Consider the following 19,757-nt stretch of genomic DNA (forward strand, 5'->3'; position numbering starts at 1 on the left):
ACCTACCAAGACTGCATCATGAAGAAACAGAAACCTAAACAAACCAATAATGAGGAATGAGTGGCAAATAAGTATATGGGAAAATGCTCAACATCACTGATCACCAGGGAAATTCAAGTCAAAACCACAATAAGATGTCACCTTACCCCTATGGCTACTACCAAAAGATAAAAACATAATAAGTGCTGGTAAGGATACGAACAAAAGAGAACTCTTAAATACTGTTGGTGGGAACATAAATCATACAGCAATTATGGAAAACAGAAAAAAAATTAGAAATAGAACTACCATATAATCTTGCAATCCCAGTACTGAGTGTACATATCCAAAGGAAATAAAATCAGTATGTCAAAAACATATCTGCACTCCCATTCCATTGTTTATTGTAGCACTATTCACAAGAGCCAAGATATGAAATAGCCTAGACTTTCATTTGTGAATTAATGAATACAATGTTATATGTCTGTCGTGGAATAGTATTCACCTATGAAAAATGAAACCTTGTGATGTGTGACAACAGGAATAATCCATGAGGACATCGTGTTAAGTAAAGTAAGTGAGGCATAAAAGGACAAATACTACACTTTCTCATTTATATGTGGAACCTAAAAAAAAATGGTCTCAATATTAGAGGATGGGAAGGGCATGGGAAAGAAGGGGATGGGAAGAAGGTGGTCAACAAGTAGCCGGACAGGAGGAATAACCTGTAATGTTCTACAGCAAATAGGATAACTATGGCTGACAACAATTAATTGTATGTTAGCTAAAGAGGATTCCGAATGTTCCAACATAAAGAAATGACAAATATTTGAGATAATGGATATGCCAATTACTCTGATTTTATCATTATACACTGTATACTGTTTGAAATATCACACTGTATTGCATAAACACATACTATTTGTCAATCAAAATAAAGTACATATTAGAAATAAAAGTGATCTATAATAAATACAGTCTTTAAAAGCTTTCAAGTTATGAGAGGCAGTCTAAGCATTATGAGTGTTTCAGACTATTCAGGTAAATTCACAATGTGTCCTCCTCTCTTTCTGGCACATGAATAAAGAGGATGAAGCATTCAACAAACAAACAGACCTTTCTAGCTGAGCCAGAAGAGCAAAGTAAGAGCAGGCTTTCATTACATTCTACTAATCAAAATAAATGGAAGACTCTGCCTATGGCTAAGTTAAAAAAAATAATAAATAGGGCTGGGGTTGTGGCTCAGCGGTAGAGCACTCGCCTAGCATGTGCGAGGCCCTGGGTTCGATCCTCAGCACCTCATAAAAATAAAATAAAGAGGTTTAAAAAAAAATGTTCCAAGCAGGAAGGTAGTTTCCAGAGAGCTTGGGAGAGTTTCTAATATGTAGAATGACACTGTGAACTTAAGGGACTTGGGCCTGGGAGGGTTTGACTCTATGGTAGCAGGTAAGCTAGAAAGAAACGAACTTTCTGATTTTGTCTGAGAATTATACCGAGCCTCGATTAAATGAAAATCAGAAAAACTAATGATTAGTGAGAAACACAACAACTTAAAAAAGGTATTCATTTGATAGAACACTTATTCTGTAAGACTATGTGATATTGCTGTTTAATTTATTTTTTATTTACAGAAATAACATCTTGGAAATTCTTAAAATTGGCCTCTAGCTCAGACCTGAGAGGGGAAAAAAAACAAAAGACAATAGCTTCAACCCTCCAAGCCCATGTTTGGCACACAGCCACAGCACCTAATTCAAACCCATGTGTTCTGGATGTCCACAGACCTCCCCTGACATTCACAAACCGTGTGAGACACATAAACATCTCCAGCAATGCTGCCTTTCATTACCATGCAAGCAACATTCTTATACCAAAACTACTTTAATAAATCCTCACCTTCCACGGCCTTCTAATTCCTTTGAAAAAATCAGGCATCCACATTGGAAGAACAACAGCTTCTCTTAGCAATTTCTTTGCTTCTTCGAGATCTGCTATATCATCCCTGTGTAGGAACAACAAAGTTTTATGATGTTTATCCAGGATGCTATGATTTATGGTTGAAACTAATTCTTTTGTATTTTTTACTTATGAAATTATTTTAATATTAAGAATATTGTTCTAATCCTTACTGCATAAAATGATCAGTGAAAACACTACAGTTATTAAGACATGTTATTTAATTAATGAACTTTGTCAGTTAAATCAACATCAAATTAAAGTGAAATATCCTTGGTTTTATATATACACACACACACACATACACACACATACACACACACACACACAAAACCACTGAGCCACAACCCCAGCCCTTTTTTATATTTTATTTAGAGATAGGGTCTCACTGAGTTGCTTAGGGCCTCACTAAGTGGCTGAGGCTGGCTTTGAACTCAGAATCTTCCTGTCTCAGCCCCCCCTAACCACTGAGATTACAGATGTGCACAAACACATCCGGTTCCTTGGTTATATTCTGACAGAAGGTTCCCATCAATTCTATGTACTCATATTATCAATGAACATAATCAATAGATTAATGGATAAAAAGAAAAGGCTCAACACCAAGTCAATCTATGATCTGTTTTCTCCTCTACTTTAATACAAGAATTTAAAAGACTCTAACCAATGAATGCTGGGATTCCTGGATACAATGTCTCTCTCAAGGGCTTCCACCAGATCCTTATCATATCCAGCACCATCAAATTTTGGAATTTCACCATCACTTGCACCATCTTGCATATTTTTTCTTCCCTGGGGACAGGTATAAAAAAGTTCTGATCAATAACAGGATCATTTTAATTAACATCATTAAGTTTTCAAAATGTTATAATCACTTCTTTTTTTTAAGTGGGAGTTGAACCAGGGGCACTCTACCACTGAGCTAAACCCTCAGCTCTATTTTTTGAGACAGGTTCTCACTAAGTTGTCCAGACTGTACTCAAATTTGCGATCCTCCTGTCTCAGCCTCCCGTGTCTGAGGTAACAGTCATGTGCCAACATATCCAGCTATAATCATTTTTAAAATATCTTCCTACAATTTAAAATCATGTTTTCTGATTGTTCAAATGCCTTTCTTCCCTACATATCAGAATTAGATTAACTGGTCAAATTTATTATAAATATCTTCAAACCTACATTCTTAGGGGGATAATTGCAGATAAAACGAAAATGTTCCTTGCTAGATCCAAACAGACTAGAAAAAGTCTCTCTGAACTGGTAAATGGAGAGGATTTCCACCACTACTACAGAATAATTAGAATATTAATACATGACAAAACAGAAAATTAATTCACTGAGACTACTATGTAGCAGAAAATCCCATATACATTATTAAATATAGCAACCTGCAGGGTAGACATTATTTTTCCTTCTTTTTATAGATAAGGATAAGTAATTTAAGTTTACTAGTAAACATGAAGGTGGAGATTTATTTTTTAAGGTGGAGATTTATTCCAGTCTGTCTGCCTCCCTAAATCCATACCATTCCATCAGATCATCTCATGTCTAAGATGAATTAAAGAAGGCAGAACTATTAGATTCTCCAAAGAATCTGAGAAAGAGGCTGCAGACGATGAATAGTCCAGGATTGGGCAACTGCATCTTACTGAGCCTTTTCCTTTAACCATAAGTAACCCCTCATGATTCAGGGTTTCTTCCAGTGGGTTTTTGAGGCCCATCATAAAGTCACTGTAATGACAATGATAAAATGACCACTTCAAATCATATTTCTAAGATCATTAAAGCAATATGCTTTTACCCCAAATTATTCATTTAATGACATGGTGGCTTTATTTTAAAAGTATATACTAGGGTTTCTAGCTATGGAATATTGCCAAAATTCACTCAGCTTTGAAGACACTTACATAAAACACTAATTTGCCAGAGATAGTTCAACTAGGGAACTACTTTGACAGGCAGAGCCAAATACCATGCCCATAGCATCAGCCCCAAGTTACCACCTAATATAAAAATGAAGGGTGGAAATGGTTAAAGTGAGTCAACCTCCTGAAAAAAGACAACAGAACAGGGTGACCTTCTCTGATCCTATTTCTTCTGAGATAAACAAAAGGAACAATAAGTGCTGAGAAGGGACTAAATAGCTCCCTTTTGCAGATCCTCCTGTTATTTTAGCCACCAGGTAAAGACCAAACAGTATTCTAGTGAGCTGACCCCTTAAATAAACAATATATCCGGGCAATATGGCAGCAGTATTAAATTAAATTTTCAAGAAAGAGCCTCACATTTCAATGACATATCAATACTGACACTATCCAAAGAAGGAAATTTGCTGGCACAATGGCATACACCTATAATCCCAGTGGCTCTGGAGTCTGAGGTAAGAGGATCCCAAGTTCATAGTCAGCCTCAGCAATTTAGGAAGGCACTAAGCAACTCGGTGAGACCCTGTCTCTAAATAAAATACAAAATAGGGCTGGGGATGTGGCTCAGTGGTTGAGTGCCCCTGAGTTCAATCCCTGGTACCCCCCAAAAAGAGAAGTAAATTTCTGGCACCTCTACCAAACAAACATAATATAAGTTCAGCACAGAGTCACATTTTATATTACGAACAGGCCAATGCTACAAAGTTGTTTAAACAAATCAATGGAACACTCTACAATTATTTTTAAATTATTCTAGAAATAAAATAACTAAGGAATACAAGAGAAATTTATACAACTAAAGCTTAACAAGCCTTCACAGGGCATTGTTGCTAGTCTTGCTTTGCATCTTAAAAAATACTGACAAACAAATTATAGCCAGGGAAGGATGTCCAGGGTGACAAAGGTTTAAAAAATATGCCACAAGGAAAAGAACATTAGGGACTTCTAAGCTGCAGAAGAAAATGCTAATCCAGCAACGCAACCAACTACAACTACCCTACTTCATCTTACTCCAAAGAAAAGAACCAGGACCCATATCAAGTAACAAAGAAGCAGATTTCAGATCAACAAAAGAAAGAATTATTCTAACAATGGTCCTGTCCAACAAAGAAGTCAAATCTCTTGTTAGGCAGTGAGTTGCCTGACATGATTACTGGCTAATCAGTAATAAAACCACTGGCCTGAAGTCATGAGGATGTCTAAGCTGAATAAGAGCTGACCTTTGATTGTTTCTGTAAAGCCACAGTCTCTCCTTGCCCAGTGTTGCCTGGACTCACTGGCCCAAGGCAAGTGCAAGATTCCTTGCACATCTCATTATTTCTTTTTTTAAAAAAGTAACTTCATAAGGGAGAGAGAAGGGAAATTGCATGGAAATGGAAGGAGACCCTCACTGTTATACAGAATTACATATAAGAGGAAGTGAGGGGAAAGGGAAAAAAAACAAGGGAGAGAAATGAATTACAGTAGATGGGGTAGAGAGAGAAGATGGGAGGGGAGAGGAGGGGAGGGGGGATAGTAGAGGATAGGAAAGGCAGCAGAATACAACAGACACTAGTATGGCAGTATATAAAAACGTGGGTGTGTAACCAATGTGATTCTGCAATCTGTATATGGGGTAAAAATGGGAATTCATAACCCACTTGAATCAAATGTATGAAATATGATATGTCAAGAGTTTTGTAATGTTTTGAACAACTAACAAAAAAAGAAATGCAAAAAAAAAAAAAGTAACTTCGTGTTCTCTTTCATATCTGTTCAGCATGATAGACTGATAGCTTAAAGTCATACACTACTTACTGGGTGGCAGGCACTATTGTAACTTCTTGACATATATTAACTCACTTGTTCTTCCTAAAAGTCCCACAGGGTCGATACTTTTATTATTTTTACTTTACAGATGAGAAAACTGAGGAATAGAGAGGATAAGTAAATGGTCCAAAGACACACAGCTAGAACCTAGGTGATTCAGCTCCAGAATCGGTGAATTTTGTTCACTCTGGCATCCTGCAGCACACACCTGGGCTACTCCTACCCCGATGTGAGCAGCAAACCCAGGAAAAGTTGGACAGGGTCGCTAAACTGCATTCTCCCCTAAGATTATTTTGCAAAGTAAAACAGGTTGATATATCAAAACAGTGCTTTATAATTCTGGTGTCATGTACTGCACTGCAAAACTAATACAAAACACATTTAGGTTGAAATAATAGATCCAGAGGATTCTACATACTTACCAATATATCTGGTTTTTTTTCAACAATATTTATGAGTACTTAATATGTGCCAGACACAGGGAATATATCAATGAACAAATACATAGAAACCCTGCCATCATGAAGCACACATGCAAGTTAGAGGACACAGTATGTAAAAAAGCAAAATACGTAATAAAACATTTAGGGGCAGAATTAGCAAGTATAAATGCCTCAAGGTGGAAGTAGGCTTGGTCAGTTCCAAGAACAACAAGGAAACTAACAAAAAGGAGAAAGAGGAGGGGGAAAGTGGGTCAGAGGTAACGGATGCCGGTCCATGTAGGGCCTTATAGCCCATTATATGGACTTCGGCTTTTAGTCTAAGACAGAAAATCAATGGAAGTTTTTGTACCGAAGAGGAACATAATCTGACCTATGTTTAAAAGGAATTCCCTGGCTGCTATATTATAAATAGACCAGAGTAGGGGGGTTGTCTTGTGCTCTATTCTACCATTTCTGTAGTACACTGACAAGCTAGCATGAGTGAACCATCCTAAGAAAGGAGAAAACATTTAAATATGGCTACTAAGAGGCACATTTAATCTTACTATATATGAAATACCACACTGAAACAGAGCTCATGAACTCCTAGTATAATAGCCCTGAACAGTGGGATTCAATGGGTAAGTGGGATTGAAAGTGGGAGTCAATGAGCAAGGTTTGAACACAGCAAAACCATTCAGTCTATGAAAATATGTTGAGCAGTCTTTTGAACGAGGGGTTAAAAGATTTGAATATGAACCTTCCTGTGACCGAGGAGCTCATCCCCTCTCTCAAAGACTAAGCTGATGTTCATACTGGAAAAGAAAACCAAGTGTGGGTTTTTGTAAAAAAACACCAACTTCCACAAATGAGGTTAGAATTACAGATCATAAGTTCAATCAAAGGGTTTAGATTTAAAAAAAAAAAAAAAAACTAGCTGGGCACAGCGGCACACACCTGTAGTCTCCGAGGCTTAGGAGGCTGAGGAGGAGGATTGCAAGTTCAAAGCCAGCCTCATCAAAAGCAAGGTGCTAAGCAACTCAGTGAGACCCTGTCTCTAAATAAAACACAAAACAGGGCTGTGGATGTGGCTCAGTGGTCGAGTGCCCCTGAATTCAGTCCCTGGTACAAAAAACAAACAAACAAACAAACAAAAAAACTACTTTATTATAACATAATAATGTTATAATTATAATTTATAATGTTATAAATTAGCTGCCATAATATTTAAAAAAATTTGTGCTGTGATTTACTACCCAAAGGCCAGAATATTTCTTAGGACCAAGTCACTGAAAATACAAATGGTTAATAAGCATATGAAAGGGTTTTCAATCTCATAAGTTACAAGGCAAATGCGCAATACACAGTAAACATGCTGGTAAAATCACAAGTAATACGATTACACCTAAAAAAGACTGGCAACATTAAATGCTGGCAAGCATGGGTAGCATCATTCTCCACAGGTAAGAATGGAAACTAGATCACTACTTTGCCAAGGTACTTGGTATTATATACTAAAGTTTAATTCATAGAAATCCTATAACCCAACAATTCCACTCCTAGGGATATACTCTCCAGAAAAACACACACACACACACACACCTCAAAGGAGATGAATATAATGATCTCAGGTAGCATTATTCATAACAGTTCCAAACTAAAAGCAATTCAAATATCCATTGACAAGAAATAGTTTTAACTGGGCTGGGGCTGGGGCTCAGCGGTAGGGCACTCGCCTAGCACATGCAAGGCCCTGGGTTCGATCCTCAGCACCACATAAAAATAAATAAATAAAGGTACTGTGTCCAAGTACAACTAAGAAAGGAAATAGATTTAATTACACATATATTGTATAACAATGAAAATAAATTAGTGTATTTGCAACAGCATGGAAGACTCTCACAAATATATTTAGCAAAAAAAAAAAAAAAAAGCCAGATGCAAAAGAATGTTTAACTGTACATAAAGTTTCAAATAAGGCATAGATAATCTATAGCACTAGAAAGCAGAAGAGTGGTTGCCTCTGGGAAAGAAAAAAATGGCAGAAATTAGAAGAGATCATGAACATAACTTCTGAGGGACCAAATGTTCTACTTCTTGACCCTGAGGGTTACATCTATTATAGGACAGTTACAAGTTACATAACAATGCTATGCTGGAACTGTTTCTTTTTGACTTGTGAGAGTCAATAATTAAATTTTCAGGAATTTTGTGAGCCAGCTATGAAACACTGCCATTAGTAAAAAGTAAATTACACAAATTTAGAATGTATTATGTTTTTTTAAAAAAAATAATACTCAAAATTCCTTTCTTCAGATTTACAATAACAGGGGTGAGAGGTGGGAGGGAAAGGAAGTGAGAAGGGAAATCGCATGGAAATGGAAGGCGATCCTCAGGGTTATACAAAATGACATATAAGAGGAAAGGAGGGGTAAGACAAGATAATACAAATGGAAGAAATGATTTACAGTAGAAGGGGTAGAGAGAGAAAATGGGAGGGGAGGGGAGGGGAGGGGAGGGGAGGGGGGATAGTAGAGAATAAGACAGACAGCAGAATACATCAGACACTAGAAAGGCAATATGTCAATCAATGGAAGGGTAACTGATGTGATACAGCAATCTGTATACGGAGTAAAATTGGGAGTTCATAACCCACTTGAATCAAACTGTGAAATATGATGTATTAAGAACTATGTAATGTTTTGAACGACCAACAATAAAAAAAAAAAAAAAATTCCTTTCTTCTAATGACCTTAGCGTTATCTATTCTCTGGAGGTTACTCAAACCTACAGTATCTGTATGGTGGAAACCCTGTATGGTAGAAGACTACCCATTCTCACCTAGAATCATTTCAGTGGCATCATGTGGAAATCTGTCACAGTGGACATATGCTACAAAAAGAGCTGATTTGTTCTGTTGATTGTCTAGACTATAGAAGTGAAGAGAAAATTTTTAATAATGCAATTAAACTAAAAGTGTGTCATTTCAATTGTTGTTACATTATAAATAGCACACAAAAAAATTCTTCCATATGTGTAAATTATCCAAATTATCAAAGCTGCTCAAGTCACTGATGAATAAGTGAATTCCAGCATATTTTTATTGTTTAATTACCATCTTACTAATAAAAACACATTATCCACCAACATTCATTTCAGCAGTACATTTCCCCATCAAATGCAAATGCAGGTCAGGTACAGATATGAAAATTGGGCCAAATCAGCAAAAAAGCATTCTGTGAGAGTCCACTGGCTCTATGAAATTTACAATAAAAATATAAGGTAGTTTACTGTTTATAAATTATGTGCTACACAACTTTTCTATCAGATTTATAACAAACTCGCGTGTAAATGTGTACTTGTGCACGAGAGTCCTCAAGGACAAGTAAATTTGTTACTACACTAAAAATTCAAATACACAAAGAACCTTGGGCAAGATATGTAATTTCTCTTATCCTTACTTTTTTATATCAATAAAGTGAGTTGTGAGAGTACAGCAGCAGCTTTCAAAATTCTGACCATGACTTAACACAATAAATGCACTTTAGATCATAAGCTAGAATACAAAAATATGTTGATACAACTAAATTTTTATATATTTACATAAATAAATAAACTAGAAAATTCAGTTTAGTTATTTATTTATGCTGATTTTAAAATGAAGCTGACCAAGGTGGGGTATAGGGATAGAGACTATAAAGGATGCTTCCAATATTCACTTTCAAATCACCTCTCAATGGAATAGGATATTTATCAGTTTTACCTAACAGCTTCAAACCCTATCATAGAATTCAGTTAGTTTCAGGAACTGCAGTATTCTAATGAATATTTGAGGGTTATGATAATCAGAACCAAACAAATAAACTTTCAAATTCTAAGGAAGTTTCCATGAGTTTGTTTAGTTCCTTTTATTTTTAGTGACTCAGAAAATCCTTTATTTCTGAACAAGTGGAAGGTTTCTCTCTCTTTTTTTAATAAATGGCTTACTTTACAGTGACATTCTGAGTACCTAAATGTCAATTTTAAAAAAAGCTAATATTTAGAAAATTATTTGAAAACACCATAAATGAAAGACTATCTTATAACCTCCAGACAAAAAGGTATTGGATATTCAAATGCTGCTTGGTTGTTTTGTTCTCGGCTTCAGCATCATTAACACATTTAAAAATCAACATTTACTTATTCTAGATTATTTTTTTCAAATCTAATTCAGATTTTAACAATCTAGTTTGGTATGTAAGAATACTACATAATATGGGAGGGGGGGAATACAAAGATATGTGACTTTACAAATTCCATTCTTCTAGGCTTCATTTTTCACTCCTGGCAAGTTACTTTAGTGCTATATACCACAGTTTTCTCATCTGTAAAATAGCAATAATAAGATACCTACTTCTTGAAACTGTTGCATGTATTATTATGTAATCACTCTGAATGGTGCCTAGCAATAGAAGCATCCAATAAACCATGGCCACAGTTCTTCTCTTATACTACATGAAATTAAAGACAAAGTTCATTATCTTGTTCTAAAAGTTTACCTAAAAGCTAATATCAGAGTGAGGGTTGGACTTCAATCCCTACTTTTATTCTCTAAAATGCAAACTAAGGTTAGCTGAACAAAAATGAGAAACAAAGAAAAAAACAAAGATGATATTTAACATACATATTTTCAAGATCCATTTGTATGGCTTTTAATAATGGGGGGAAACCAGCTCAATTTCTTAGCAGGAAATAATTTATTGGTATCATCATTAATTCCAAAAAGGACCTGAGATGGATTCACCTACTGTTTATGAAAATTTATTTCAACAAATCACAAACAGCCAAAATATATAATCCATTTTCAGTATCTTCATAAGGTAGAGAGGCAAATATGTCTTCGACTCTCTCTTGAGTAGAAATACCCAGAAAACACCAGTTTTATTCTGTCAGTCTCAACATTCCTAATGCTTAGGAAGCTGGTCTATTTTGAGTCCAATGGAAGTTTTCTCATTAAAGAAAACAAGCCTTATTGCACTTTACAATTTCGGCTAAATAAATTTTTTTATTTTTAGCAGTAGTAAATCATATCCCTCATTTCATTCTGTGAATCTACTTTCTTATAAGTCTTTCTGCTACAACTATGTTTTCATTTATTATTCATTTTCATTCCAAATATTTGTTAAAATACTGTTTTTAAAGTGTCCAAACGATTTGAAATACTGCTACAAAGTATCTATTTTACTAAATACTTGTATGGTGTCCATGTTTGCTCTCTGAGGTTTTTTACATTGCAGCATGGCCTTCAAAATATAAAGATCACTCAGGTTTTGAATCAGACTCTTCTTTTAACTCTTTCACATTAAAACCATGGACCCTGAAAAGCCAATAAAAACCGTAATACCACCAAAGTCATGGGTTTCAAGTGAGTGAATTACAAAGAGACAGTCTTGCCTTGTCATCTCTCCCTCTTGCTCTACAATCCTTGTCCCTACTTGTAGGTTTCTCACTCTTTGATATGGGATGTGCTCGGCCTACAGGTCCCCGGGCTCCTACTCCTGCCATTTCTTTCCTCAGAGGTCTTACTTCTCGATTGGGACGCCTGATTTGAGGTGGAGCTCTGACAAAAAAAAAAAAAGTAAAAAATAAAAATTAATCAAGGACAAAAGTATTTTAATACTACCTTAGTAAATAAAACTGTTAAATCAAGAAAGCCCAAAATCTCGTATTTCCAACTCATGACCATGACTACTAGGCTGGTTTTCAATTTTTATTTTTTAAAGCACATTATTCGATAGAATTATTACATACATATAAATGATACATAAGGTAGCACTTTGCCAAAAGTAGCTATTAATCACCAATAGAGGGCAACACAGACTACCCCCTGTAATAAATAATAGCATAATGGAAGACCAATTACTTTACTCATTGCTATCCTAAACCAATAATAGGTAACTTTTTTAAAAGCATTAAAAGCTATTCTTTAAGAGTTCAAAATAACTATTTGCATAGTTTACAAATTTTTTTTTAACAACCAAGATGTTTTTCTCTGCTTCTGTACTGAAAAATTCAACATTTCACTCATCAAATTACAAATGACAGGACTTAACAATGAAATTTTCTTATAAACAAAGTAATCTCTTTGTAAAAATATTATTCATGCTTTAAAGTGTCCAAAATCACAGGATCATTTAAGTTATACTGCCTCCAAATGTGATTAAGAATCATGATAAACACAAGTGTGTGCACACAGAATAGCATACTTTGTTTCTTACAATGTGAAACTTGTCTCCTTCACACAGTAAAGATCTGAGGTTTCTCAGCCAGTATTTAGTAATCTCTGTATCTTGGGTGAGGGACCTTTATCGTTTTGTGTCTAATCTTAGTTCTTCTTCCTTGACCAGTCTCTTCAGTATTCCTTCCTTGTTTCTCTTGATGGCTGTGCTCATGTAGCACTTCAGATCCCTTCTAGGTGTTGCTTATTTGTCCCTGTATCATACCTATTATTCCTTTCTCACCCTCATGTTTTTAATTCACCTAACTCATCAGTGAGTTTAATTCCTAGTGTCAGTAAAGTTGACGTAGTCTATAACTGTACAAATCCAACAAGATAGAAAAATGGATGAAAAGTTGTAAAGGTGGTAAACTTAGTGCAAAACATTTTGGTGCAAAAAAGTTAAAAAAGGGCCAATGTGTTGCCAATCTAAATATAGTATATTCAGACTGTTGGAATTATACTACAACCTGAAACTGCAAAGATAAAAATGGATGGTGAAAAACAGTGTCTCCCTTATAGATACAATTAGGTTACCATAACCTGACATCTTACTCCCTGGGGTTTAGTCCAGTTAAATATTTATTGAATGCCCATTAGGTAGAAAACAGCCTATAAGAAATGAAAATAAATAAGCAATCTTGTAAAAAAAAAATTACTGGAAAGGAACTAGAAAATAATGCATACTAAAATGGATATAAGGGGGCTGGAGATGTGGCTCAGTGGTAGCGCGCTCGCCTGGCATGCGTGCGGCCCGGGTTCGATCCTCAGCACCACATACCAACAAAGATGTTGTGTCCGCCGAGAACTAAAAAATAAATATTAAAAATTCTCTCTCTCTCTCCTCTCTCACTCTCTAAAAAAAAAAAAAAATGGATATAAGGCACTTTGAAACTTAAAGTATTATTACATCATTGGTTCTTAGGACATTATTAAAAGTCTTTTCAGCATTCTGTCAATAAAATAAAAATGCAATTAGACTTGATAAAGAATTCAAGACTAATAATGATAAACTGCTCTATTTCCAGTACTTCAATGCAACCACTGGGGTTTTTTGGTTTTGTTTTTTTTTTTTTTTTTTTTTTTTGGTTGCTTGTTTTTAACCTATTTTTTTTTCTATTGTGAAGAGGTAGAAAGTAGGAGTACAACTTTGCTTTTATTTATATATGTGTGTGTGCATAACATCTTTCCTGAATCATATTCATGAGTACAACCAAAGTCAGTATTATGAGACCAACAACCTCAACCAACCAGGACACATGTCAAGTTTGCCCTTTTGTTAGCAGCTATGCCTACTATTTAAACATCTGTCACTGTTTGTGGTCCTGCTTTGTAGACTCAACAGCCAGCCAGCCAAAAGCCTCTCTGCTCATCAACAGCAAGGCCAGCCCTTACAGCCACACAGCACAATGCTCTGCAGCTGCTAGGTCTGCCTGTTAGGCCTCACTGCTTAGGGTCAATCTCGAGACAGTCCTTCTACCTTAGCTTATGCTTTCCCCCCTGCAACTTGTTATTTAATAGTCATGTAGGAGCTCTACCACAGACCATTTTGTGTACACATCTAGCTCAGGAAGGCTATGTAGTAGAATTATTTCAAATTATTTCAGAGCTGGCACATAGGCTGCCAAGTATTTGCTATTGCTGACCTTGTCCTGCCGCTCAATATTCTGATGGGCTCATAAATGGTCTGAATGAATCTGCTCAAGTAGCCAGATGTTCCATTTGTGTCAAGTCCCATGTCTCACAGGAAGTGTGCCTGTGCTTTGGAAGTCTTCAGTTCCATCTCACTGCAGTTTGATATTACATTTGTAACAGACTCTGACAACTTCCCAAAGGACATCCTTGATTCTGTTCTGTACTTCTTTGTCCATTAGCGCATCACTGCACAATGTCATGCTTCACTTTAAGGACTCAGTGACAGCTTCCAGGCTGTGTAAACAATAAAACTCTCAAGGCTTCTTTTGCTAAGTATCTCTTTAGAAAGACACTTTATTAGGGTTACACAGCATCACTGACCTCTGTCCTAATGGTCAAAAAGACTGACACTATAATAGCCTACAGCATTTCAAATACAGAGAATAACTGATCTAATAACTATTTAGATCTATAGATGAAGACAAAAATGTCCACTCTGTGCTCACTCCTCCTACTTGTGATCTCCCTATAGGAATAAGAAATATACCATATTCTCTCTTGTGCGCATGTGCCTGATTTCCTCTGAAATACAGTATTTCCTTTTTCTCATCAATGTTATACATGTTTTTATCAATACTGCTTGTAATAAACACCTGAAAATAATCCAAATATCCATTATCAGAATAGGTAAATTACATATTCATAATAGGTCACACTAGACAAGTAAACGTAAATATAGCTACTCAAATAATGACAGATGAATCTCACAACCATAATGTTGAGTGAAAAAACAAGTTCAAAGCACACAGACAATAAGAGTCCAAGCAAAATAAGATACGGCTTGGTGGTACCAACATATGTAGTCAAAATATAAAGTGAGGTTAAGGGAAAGATAAGACTCTAAATTCAGAACAGTAGTTGATATCCCTCTCTGAAATAGAGGGAAGGGAACAGGATGTGGAGAAGCACACATGACTTCAAAGGTCATACCGTAAAGTTCTTTACCTTAAATTTAATGGTAGGTACGTCATAATGTATTACCTTGTGATTCTTTATATCTTACATAATTGTGATTTTTCTACTCAGAAGTTAATAAAATGTTAAATATGAATTATAACACTAGTTAAATATTTGAGTACCTAAGAAATGAAATTGTAGGGTTGCTATAAGTTTTAGTATACGCAGGCAAATAAGGGCTCAGATTATACATCTAAAAAAACTAAACCTCCTGGATCTGAACCTGGCAAATCTCCATAAAATATCAGGCAACAGAAATAGGATTGTCTGATGGTAGACATTCCAAGAAGTCTAAGGAAGAGAGACCTCTTCCAAGGGGCCTTGCATCCCATACCATGCTAAGAAACAGGGTCTGCTCTACTGTTACAACTTTCTCCAAGACACAAAGGTTCCTTCCTTCTTAGAGCTACTGAGCATTCCACTTCCCCTTTCTGTTTGGTGATGATTTTAAACTCCTTGGTTACATCTATTTGTCCATCATTGTTAGAATCCTGGCATTTGAGTAAATAATTTGGAACAGGAGGATTTTTGTCCAAGAACTTTAATTCACATTACTTAAAGCTAACTTTTAGAAAAGAAGAACAATCTTACTTTGCTATTATGTTAATCTATGTAATTTTGGAATTAAATAAAAAGGAAAACACAACTCTTCCCATAGGTAATACAAAGATAAGAAACAAATTTGTAGTACTTATTATATTCCTGAATATGATTGATTTGCTTGAGATGATGAGGGAAGAGTTAACCTAATGCAGCCTTTTATGTAGTGTAGCAGGGTGCTTTGCATTTGGCAAGAGTTCAAATATTTGTTGAAAGAATTAATAAATAATGTTCTAAACAGACTTCAGCATGATATTGTTTTTAATTTTCCGATAGCAAACAGTTAAACATTTCTTAAATGCTTTTTAGAACCAGGATTTATCACTAAAGATTGAATTTGGTGAAGTCACTTGATTTGCAAAGAAGGCACCACTACAGTTCAGTAGGGAAAGGTGGGTTTTGTCAGTAAATGCTTCTGGGTTAATTAAAATACCCATTTTTGGGGAAAATCTTCCTTCAACCTCCTCTATCTTACACCTTATAAGAAACATTAACTTGATAAAAAGATCAGTACTTAAAATATAGGAAATAATAAAATAAAGTCCTAGAATAAAACATGGGAGGGTATCATCATAATTTGGGGGTAGGCAAAGATTTATTAAAAGAATTAAGATAAAATATTGATAAGGTAGACTTAAGTAATTATTGAAAGATACCATGAAAATGTGTCAAAAAGTGAACCACATACTGAGGAAGGTAATTGTAATACACAAATGATTGTCTTAACAATAATCGGTAAATTAGTAAAAAAGAATATGATTTTGAAAGCATGGACAAAAGACTGGAACAGCCATTTTACAAAATAAAATATATATACAAGGCTGAAAACAGATGAAAAGATGCTTAATATCTGTAGTCCTTTCAGAAAGGCAGCTCACGATGAGATGCCACTACATCCCTACCCAAATGACTAAAATGGGAAAACTGGCAGTATTACCACTTTGGAAGACTCTATTTAATAAAACTAATCTTTAATATACTTATGACTCAGCAGCTTCACTGCTTAGTGTATACCTTGAAGAATTAAGTCTTCATTATATGGACACAATGCTCATATTCATAGCAGCCTTAATTATAACTGAAAAAAAATCCTCAATGGAATAGATAAACTAGTAGATTTATGTGGTAGAATACTACACAGCAATGAATGCAACAACATGGATGGAATTTTCAGGTAATGCTGAAAGAAAGTAAGCAGACACAGAAAATGTACTGTAGGATTCCATTTATATGAAACTGAAGAATAGGCAAAGATGAAACTGAATCCAGAAAAAGTAAAGTGCAAGGAATGGAAAACAAAACAATTGGTAAAAATGTGGATAAATCTAAATAAGCATTTTATTCACTCATTCTTTCAACAAATAGTTACTGAATGCCTACACTGTGCCAGACATTGTTCTTGGAGCTGGGGATAGAGCAGTGGGCAAATCTAAGGCCCCAACTTTTTATGTCTTACAATCAAAAACACATACAATTTACTATCAGATAGCAGTAAGTGCTATGCAGAAATATAATAGAGAATAAGGAACAGAGGAGTGACGAGTGAAAGGGTAAATATTTTAAACAGAGTGGTCAAGATAAGACTCTGGATGAAATGTGAACAATCGCATGGGATGGGAGTGTGTAATGAAACCTGCAAACCTTTCCTGACACATCCTATGTGCCAGGCTGTTATTTATACTTCACTTGCATTAAATCATTTAATTCTCACATTAACCCTGTGAGGTAACTGTCATAACTGATCCCAATTGACAGAGCAGGAAAATGAGGAAGAGGCTGAAAGGCTCATCCTCACGGACACTAAGGGGCAAAGCTAGAATGACAACCCTTATAGCTGGTTATTTATCAGGATCTGTGCAAAGGAAACAGCTTTCCTAGAACATGAGCTCCTGCAGGCAAAGCCCTTCTTCCCACCAGTCTCTACATTCATGATGCCCCCATGTAAGAAATGCCAGGGGTGTTAGGCTGAACTGGACACAGAAAGAATTAAAAAGGAAGGAATTACAGAGGTCACATTCAGAAAAGGGGAAAGCAAATAATGTAATGCCACAGAAACCAAGAAGGAGAAGAGATGGTAAACATTAAATGTTACAAAGGTGAAAAGGAGTTAAGTTCTAAGAAAAGGCATTCCATTATTGAATTATGAAGTTATTCAATATCTTCAAGAGTCAGTCCCTGTGCTACAATAACTGAAGATCCACGATTTCTAGTAACTAAGGGGGAAAGGAAATAGATGTAGACTCTACAGTGTATAGCAATTTGCCAAAGGAACAAAAGGGGAAATGACAGTGGCTAAAGTGCAGCAAGGCTAAGATTTTTCCAAGAACAATGTAAAAATAATGTGTTATGGCTTCATTCTGACTTACCACTATCTTGTTCCCACTCCTTAGTTTATCTCTAATGATTACAATTTCTATCTTTCAGTTGCCTTTTCTGTAACATAAAAAAAAGATAGAAATACCAAGTTTTTAGGTACTTGTTGTAATAAATACTTAGAATTCCAAAACATAAATTTCAAATGAGGGCTGGGGATGTGGCTCAATCGGCTGCGCGCTCGCCTGGCATGCGTGCGGCCCGGGTTCGATCCTCAGCACCACATACAAAGATGTTGTGTCCGCCGAGAACTAAAATAAATAAATAAATAAATAAATAAATTCTCAAAAAAAAAAAATTTCAAATGAGTGACTACTGAGTTCTATAACGTAAGAAAAATGCTCCCTAGAGTGTACTTACATAAAAGAAATACTTTAAAAATAAAATTAAAAGGCCAAAGTGAATGTCCTTTCACCCTAGAACACTTCCAATTACAATTCAGACCCTGTTCCCTCTGTGCTCACCCTCAGATGGTCTTGTTTGCTTTTGCCTTCCCCAGTGAAATGATCACAAAAGAACTTGCACAAGCTGTCACCTCCATATCTGCCCACCGCTCTGCACCAACTGCCTGCCCTGCTGTGACTGAGCCAGCTGCTCTCGCGCTCCCTCTACATGTGCACTAGACCCACCTAGTCTACTCAAAGACTGCTTCTGAAGTTGTGCATTTTGCCCACGTATCTTCTATTTTCCCCTCTGTACCACAGCATATAAAAATTCTGTTATTCCTCTCTTTTCTAAATAATAAAACTTGACTCCTATCTTCCCCAACTACCACTCAATTTCTTTCTCTCTTCAGCAAGACTCACTAAAAGAATTTGTCTTCAGTTCCTCTCTTCCCACTCTCTAGACACCTCTGTTATTTTCTACCACTCTACCAAACTATGCTCTGAAGATGATCACCAGTGAGCTCCTGCTGCTAAATCCAATCCAATCTCTGTCCTTATCCTATTTGACCTACATGCAGCATTTGATAAAGTAACCTGAGACTTTAAAACATTTAGTTTCTTCTAAAACATATGGTGTTAACAATATTGCCTATTGTACAGGGTGGTTGTGAAAATTAAATAAGAAATAAGCCATGAAAGAGTTCATTAGCAGAATAAGAACGATTAATGTTAATTATTACTCTGGTTAGACAACCCTGTTACCTATATTCTACTCAAGTCAAAAACAGAGTCCATCCCATAATTTAGAATCAGAATTTTAGAAAATAATATGACTCCAGAATGTTAAGAAAATTACTATAACTTCAACCTACGAACAGTATTAGACAAATAACCTAATCCATCACATAAAGATTGACGTTAGGGCTGGGGATGTGGCTCAGCAGTAGAGCACTTGCCTAGCGTGCGCAAAACCCTGGGTTCGATCCTCAGCACCACATAAAAATAAAGGTATTGTATCCAACTACAACTAAAAAAAAAAAAGATTGACCTTAAAATTTCTACCTCAGCCTTAGTTGCTGTCAATTCCTAAATACTACTAATCCCAATCTCTCTCAAAGACTGGTTCTCATTTCTAATTCCTATTCAACAGCTTGGTCTAAATTTAATTATCTGTTCCAATTTTTCTCCACTTCGTTATATCTTATTAATGACCAAATCCAGTCCATTCTACCTCAGCAATGGCTCTCAGCCAAGATGAAATGCTAAAAAGGGCAGAAACCATGTCTTTCTTCCTCCCACTATATGTGAACAGTATCTCCTGGCACAGTACTTATAAGACATCAAGCTTTCTAAGATGCTTATTTTATCAGTTTCTCAAGGCCAAGGGCTATAGGCTTTTTAT

The 19,757-nt window shown here is 35.7% G+C and overlaps 1 protein-coding gene across 2 annotated transcripts in view; it reads right to left on the bottom strand.

Annotated features, from left to right (window-relative positions):
* Katnal1 (katanin catalytic subunit A1 like 1) overlaps positions 1–19,757 on the bottom strand; it is a 78,908-nt gene that overhangs the window by 35,235 nt on the left and 23,916 nt on the right. For both annotated transcript variants that reach the window (XM_026388375.2, XM_026388374.2), the window contains exons 4-6: positions 11,522–11,687; positions 2,600–2,727; positions 1,876–1,981 (exon numbers count right to left, since the gene is read on the bottom strand). In XM_026388375.2, coding sequence (XP_026244160.1) covers positions 1,876–1,981; positions 2,600–2,727; positions 11,522–11,687 — 400 coding nt within the window. The remainder of the gene's footprint in view (positions 1–1,875; positions 1,982–2,599; positions 2,728–11,521; positions 11,688–19,757) is intronic.

Source organism: Urocitellus parryii, chromosome 2 (genome assembly GCF_045843805.1).
Source record: "Urocitellus parryii isolate mUroPar1 chromosome 2, mUroPar1.hap1, whole genome shotgun sequence".
NCBI classification, from domain to species: Eukaryota; Metazoa; Chordata; class Mammalia; order Rodentia; family Sciuridae; genus Urocitellus; species Urocitellus parryii.